The sequence below is a fragment of the Erythrolamprus reginae genome, chromosome 3, assembly GCF_031021105.1.
Source record: "Erythrolamprus reginae isolate rEryReg1 chromosome 3, rEryReg1.hap1, whole genome shotgun sequence".
In the NCBI taxonomy this organism is placed as follows: domain Eukaryota; kingdom Metazoa; phylum Chordata; class Lepidosauria; order Squamata; family Dipsadidae; genus Erythrolamprus; species Erythrolamprus reginae.
The window spans coordinates 206324666-206331933 of NC_091952.1; the positions used below are offsets into that span (position 1 = coordinate 206324666).

Below are 7268 nucleotides of genomic sequence, written 5' to 3' on the forward strand. Positions count from 1 at the left end.
ATACTCTCAGAAAGGGTAGATGAATAGGTAGAATCAGCAACAAAAAAGCATAGAAGAGATTATTAGTGATGGACCTCAGCAGGTACCCTACGATTCTAGCAAAAGGAAAAGCTGCCCTCAAGTTCAACTGTGCTAGGAAGACAAGGGCAGGAAATCAACCACACAGGAAGGCTGACACTACTTTTACTGAGATTAATATAAATAACAGACTCTTGCAAGTCTGATTCTGTTTCCTTCTTATAGTCCAGTGAATTAGGGAAGCATCTGACTAAGCCTCTTCTGAATGTTATCTCATTCTGGACCTGAAAAATATTTAGCCCCTTTTGCCTTAGGTAATATATTCTACATAACTTTGTCAATATCATCTTTCTTATTTTTTACATCCCCAGCATGACTGTGTGAACACAACCATGCAGGGATGGTGCGGGGAGGGATATTGGCAACTCTACAGTAGTAGATGCCACCTTATTCCAGAATGTTTTGCCCCAATGGCCTCCCATCCCAGTTTAGTAATCAGGTCCAAACAGTGACTGCTTCAAAATCAAGCTAGGATCACTTATGTGCTTGTTGATATGAAACCAGATACTGTAGCTCAATTGGCAGTACTGTCACAAGGAACAATATTACTATAGATTCTGTAACCAAACTAAGGCATACTTGCATATAATTCTAAGGTCATATTTATACCAAATGCATTATTGCTTTCCACTACATTAACAATTCTTCTCACAGCAAAATAACCTCTTAAATGTGTGTTACTTATTAAAAAGTATCTTTTAATAACTTAGCTTGGTTTTCTTCCAGGATGTGTCAAATATCTGTGCACCAGTAACTGCTGCAAGTAAAGGGGAGTTTGCAGACTCTTCAGGTAAAGCAAACTACATTTAGCTAGCAGATTATTATTTATTTTTTCCTCCACATTCAAAACATAGATAATATACATCACATATACCTTCAATAGAAATCAATATACATATTTTGCAATATAAAAACAATAGTATAATAACCTAAGTTACATTCCAATTTTAATTTTATTATGCAATCCCTCTCAATATTCCCTCTCTCCACTCCACTCTTTCTATCTCAGGTGACTATTCCACCTGTAGTACCTACCTTCTTACACCTTCTCTCCCCTTTCCTATTACCATCTCCTCCTCCTTCCTTCTCTGCTTCTCCTTCTCCTCTTTCCTTCCTCCTCTTTCCTTCCTCCTTCTCTTCCTCCCCTTCTACTCTCTTTCCTTTCTCTCCTTCGTTCCTACTTCCTCTTACGCCCTCTAAATCCTTCTCTGTGTGGATAGTTTTACTTACAATGTTTTCCTTATTATTTTTCTCCCCACTAAAAAAGAACATACAGTACATACAGTGGATCAACTTAGTAAACATATATCATCTAATAAAAATCATTAATACTATTTAATTTCATATCTGTTACTCTCGGTATATGTCATTAATCTCATGCTACCTCCTTTGTCTAATTTCATCATCCGTTTTACACAGATTGTTTCGTTCTCCAATTAATTTTTAATGCTATTATTTACTTCCTCTCCTAATTGTTCTTGCTTAATAAATCAAAGCCATTGTGCTTCATTCATTTCCTTAATTCCTTACCCCTCCTTTATTTTTCTAAACCCATTTTCTCATAACTAAATGCCACTGAAAATTCCACAACTGCTTATTTTCAGGAATGAAATGTCAATTCATATTAAATGTTTTATATCTTATATATGACTTATGTCTTTTACAATACAGGAGAAGGTAGATATTTTTCCAGTTTCAAAGCTTAAACAGATTTATTGTTCATTACACTGTGTCTTCCCCTCTAATGTTTCAGATTAACATTTTAACTTTATTTTCACAAATCCAATTTGTACCAATCTATAATATAATTATATTTTCCCAAATTATTACTTCATTATATAATTAATTACTTTTAAATGTATGTTAAATGCAATTCTTAAATAAGATGAATCAATATAAATGTCAATGTTAATTCTCATCATCAGCTGTTAGTAATTCAAAATCCCCAAATTCCCAAGATTAAGTCATTTCATCCATTAGTTATTGTGAGTCTTTCCCTCTCAGAATACCAATATGTAATTTAATCCATCAAATCAAAGATATTAATTATCACCATCAAATATATTCATAGATATCCATTATATGTTAGGAAAAAAGTCATTATATAATAAACAAATAATGATAATTATTTCATTATTTAATGAAATAATAATTTCATTAAATAATGAAATAATTTCATTAAATAATGAAATAATAATTTCATTAAATAATGAAATAATCATTCATTATTCATTATTCATTATGCTGTGTATTCCCCTCTAATATTGCCAACATGTTATTTTAAATTTATTTCAACAGATCCAATTTATACCTATTTATAATATAAAAGAATAGTATTTTCCTTAGTATAATTAGTTACTTTTAATTAATTATATTAGATTTAAATTATTAAAGAAAAAACCTATTCATTATCAATAACAATATTAATTATCATCAACTATATTTTCAAATAAACATTAATCATTCAAAGTCCCAAATTTCCTAAGATTAACTAATTTCAATTATTGCTAATTGTAAATCTTCCCTCTAGAAATATATGTATTTAAGAATTTTAAGTTTAGTCCATAAGATTAAAAATATTAGTTATTAATATCCAATATGTTCATAAGTGTATTGAATTATAAGTAAAGAAAAAAAGAGCCCAAATAATGGTCAAATAATCAAATAACAATAAACCATTTTTTAAAGATTCTTCTTAATTTTAAATCCCCCTTCTTTTTTTCTTATAACCATGCACTATTTTCTGTGGCTGGTTAAATTTGTATTGCCAGGGTGCTACAAAGGTTGACACTTCCCCTTCTGTTCACATGAAAATGCTGGATGAGATTATCTTCCAGTTTGGTGTCACGTGTCATCAATATATACTGCATGTAGATAATATCCAGTTGAATATTTTGACATCTAGTTAGTTGTGTTAATGAGTCAATGTTTGGAGTGTTTGGAGGCTTTAGGCCTGGATAGAGAAAAAGAGCCCCAGGCTCAATGCTACCAAGACTGGGTTTCTATGTCTATTTGTGCCTCCATTGCTGACTCTCCACTTCTGATGCTCTATGTAGTTGTAATTACCCATTTGAAATGTGTGCAATTTAGCAGTCCTCTTAAATTATTAGTTCTGAAGGAGCAGGTGGAAGTTGTGGTTAACAAGGCCTTTTGTGGTTGTTATTGAAGACCATCCAGAAGCTATAGCCAGTCTAGAATGTGACAGCACAGGCAATGAGGGAATATTATATGTGCATCACTTTGCAAGTTGCACTGGTTACTGCTAAGCTTCAGAGTACAATTCAAGCTGTTGGTTATTACCTTTAGTGTTTCAAGATATAAGGCTATGCTACCTGAGAAACTGCCTATGATGATCATCCTTTCCTATATGATTGAGCCCAGGAGGGTGGGTGTACATCAAATTCTCTCAATTAAACACTATCATCTTGCAAAATACAGGAATTGTGCCTACTTTGTTTCAATTCCTGCCTTTTAGAATGATCTCCCTTTGCCCAAGTGAGTTGTTGGTTAATACTAGTATGTTGTTCAATAAATACTGAAGAGCTACTTATTTTCCCAGGCCTTGAAGACAAGTGATTGTATTGTCCTTTTGTTTTGTTTTGTTTTGAATAAAATAAATTATCATCATTATCAGATATATACACAACTAAATATGGTGATGGAGGAATGGTGAGTTCAGGAATTGAAGAAACAACAGGACTTGGAGCAACAAAAGGCTATGGAACTACATTTGGTTATGGAACAACCACAGGCTATGGGACAACAGGACGGAAAGATACATTTGGAGGAATAAAAGAATACCGAGAAGGTGGTGTGAATATGGCTTTCCTAGACAGCTACTTCTCTGAGGTAAACTACTATATTGTATCTAGCAAACTATAGAGAATGGTATTAAGTTATTAGGAATATCTGCCTAGTATTATGTTCAGATTTATGAACACAAGCCTATACTATATTATGCCAAGTAATGGTAGTGGTGCAAAGTGCTCATAACATACAGTACAGTGGTATCTCTACCTAAGAATGGCTCTACTTATGAACCTTTCTAAACAAGAACTGGGTGTTCAAGATATTTTGCCTCTTCTCAAGAACCATTTTCTACTTACAAACCCGAGCCTCCGAAACTGTAACCAGAAAAGGCAGGGAGAAGCCTCCATGGGGCCTCTCTAGGAATCTCCTGGGAGGAAACAGGATCTCCACCATCCCTGTGGTTGACCCAATCACATGCATTATTTGCTTTTACATTGATTCCTATGGGGAAAAATGCTTCTTCTTACAAACTTTTCTACTTAAGAACCTGGTCACTGAACGAATTAACTTCGTAAGTAGAGGTACCACTGTATTTTATATTCCTTGTTGCAAAATTTGGACTGCCTTTCTACAATATGAAGTAAAATGCAAATTATCCATATTATGGAATGCAACTGTACAGTACTTTGGATTCAGTTTGAAACAACAGATATAACTGAAATCCAAGTTAATCACCTTGCTTTTTTAGAGAACATTTTGATATTTTTTCTCCTCTTAATGGTAAACAATGCTAATTCTGTCTTACTTATTTATTTTTAGAAAGCCTTTGCCTATGCTGATGAAGATGAAGGCAGACCTGCAAATGACTGTCTCCTAATATATGATCATGAGGGCATAGGAACTCCTGTTGGTTCTATTGGCTGTTGCAGTTTTATTGGGGATGATCTGGATGAATCCTATTTGGATACATTAGGACCTAAATTTAAGACCTTGGCGGAGATCTGCTTGGGAAGAGAGATTGAGCACTTCCCAGATCTTAGCATGCCTCTGCCTAATCCTGATATTGAGGTAAATCTGCCACCACCTGGAACCACGATTGTTGTTAATACATCTTCATCTATGCCTCAACCTACTGCTGTGGGTGGTACCACAGTCGTTACGGAAAATACTTATACCACCACTTCCAATGTACAACCTCCAAGGCCAATGCCTGATCCTATGCTCCATGGTAACGTAGTTGTAACAGAAACATATACTTCAGGCTCAACAATGAAACCTCCTACACTTAATGTTGATCCTATGAGTGGGTCAAATGTTGTGGTCAGAGAAAGAGTGCTGGCTCCTGCCCCAGTCGCTGATTTTCACGGCATGATAGATATTCCCGATCTATCAGGTGGGTCCAATGTTGTGGTTACAGAAAGAGTAATTGCTCCCAATTCAAGGTTACCAGCTTCTTTGAGCATTCCTAATCTGACAGAAGGGTCAAATGTAGTTGTGACCGAAAGAGTGATTCGACCTGCTGCTAGTGTACATGGCAACATGACCCTCCCTTCTGACATATCAAGTGGCCGTAATGTGGTTGTAACCGAAAGAGTTCTGTCTGGAGCAGGTGGTGGCCCTGGGAATCTAAGTAGTGGTCCTAATTCATTGTTGGCTTCTGATAACCTTTTTGGTCAGACAATTGGAACAGCTTCTCCTGGTTTAGCTCGAAGAAGGGTAACAAAATACAGCACTCTACAGTATTCTAATTAGTAAAGATCTCTTGCAACTACATGTTTCCTCTCCCCTTTTTTACTTTTTAGATTTACTGCCAAATAATGTTTTTATTATTTATAGGTAGGAAATCAAAAATCAGAAAAATGATTCTTGTCTGAAACAGAATCTCCTAACATTATTTAGTTATAGAACAAAATATAAAGGCACTGCTAACATAAGAAAATTCTGGTATATTGCCTTTGGAAACATGATAGTGTACATAATGGAGGAATCACTAACAGAGCCTTTTGTATATATTTGCTGTTGAGCAATATTTGGACCAACTTATGGCTTCCTCTTTTTACTTATTAACACTATGGTAAGGAAATGCAATTGTGCTCAAAGTGATTTATAGGAACTGTTTATAGGAAATTCTGGAATTCCTTACTGAATTTTAAAGGAGTTGCATAGACATTGTTCCAAATAATGATCCGATAAATTCAGCCGTTTAGTTTCATTTTAAAGTAGCATTTTAAAACATAAGCAAAAAGACAAAAAAGTGTCAACAGAAAAAAATGGCATACATTAATGCTGTATCTTTGAACAAGACTGTGTGAATTACAATCAGTATAGCAGTCCTTAATAATGACAATATTATACTGTAACGATAGAAATGTACAGGATGTTAATAGATTAGGCAGCACATCATATATTGTGAAAGTATTGGTGAGTGGACAAATACTCATTTGTGCTTCATTTAAATTTCCATTTCAATCATATAGAAAAAAACAACAACCACCTTTCTCTGTTTTTATACAGAGATAAAAGTGCTATATGTGATTTAAACAGAAACTTGAATACCAAAATATTCTTCTCCCAAGAAAAGAGACACAAGGTCTGTTAAATACCAAATGCTGAATATTAAAATAAAGTACAGAATTGACCAAAAGGTCAATTCATTTTTCAATAGCAAATCACAATACACTAATACTAGTCATTTTGTCTATTAATATAGGATTGTGATTTTTTTTTTAAAAAAAATTGTTGATTCCATTCTCCAATAAAAGACTTCAGATGATTTCCTCTCAGTTTTTAACAATTTAATTCTAAAAAAAACCCCAGCTGTTTCGGAGCAACAGCTCATGACCATGTTTGGCATGAAAAAGTAACACAGTTCTTTAGAACCTGGCCTTCACAATTTAGTTATGTATCATATGTAAACTAAAAGTAGCTCCAATATAGAGAATGCACTCCAATGTAAATACAGTTGTTAAATGCAGGGAATTTTCGCCACCAGATTATGGTAAACTATCCCCTTTATCTTTTATGTACACCAGGGGTGTAAAACTGGCAGCCCGCGAGTCGAATGTATCACACACTGGTCATGCCCACCCCAAATCACAAAATATCACATGATTGCAGTGTGATGCCGCAAGTTTGACACCTGTGATGTACATAGTTAGTTTTGATATAGAATTCTATAGAAAAGTAAGGATATGGGTTTTTATCTCTGCTCCGGTTGTTTCATTTTCTTCCCAATTTAACATTCATGTTGACCAACCCAAAGATACTAAATAAGATGTAAATACAAAAGCCATTTCTAATACATCTAGTAACTTGATCTAGTATTCACAATTGATTTTGCTTTTTCAGAAAGCTTCCCCTTCTGCTTTTTTCTATAGACAAAAATATATTGTTGTACCTTTAATTTGTCTTTATATCTGTTTTAAAGTCTGCCCAAAGTA

At 34.2% G+C, this 7268-nt stretch overlaps 1 protein-coding gene across 1 annotated transcript in view; it reads left to right on the forward strand.

Moving 5' to 3' along the window:
* The window catches only part of DSG4 (desmoglein 4), a 61808-nt gene extending 56228 nt beyond the window's left edge, over positions 1-5580 (forward strand). The window contains exons 14-16 of the mRNA XM_070748637.1: positions 805-868; positions 3713-3927; positions 4648-5580. Of these exons, the coding sequence (XP_070604738.1) occupies positions 805-868; positions 3713-3927; positions 4648-5580 (1212 nt within the window). The remainder of the gene's footprint in view (positions 1-804; positions 869-3712; positions 3928-4647) is intronic.
* Positions 5581-7268: the final 1688 nt, after the last annotated feature.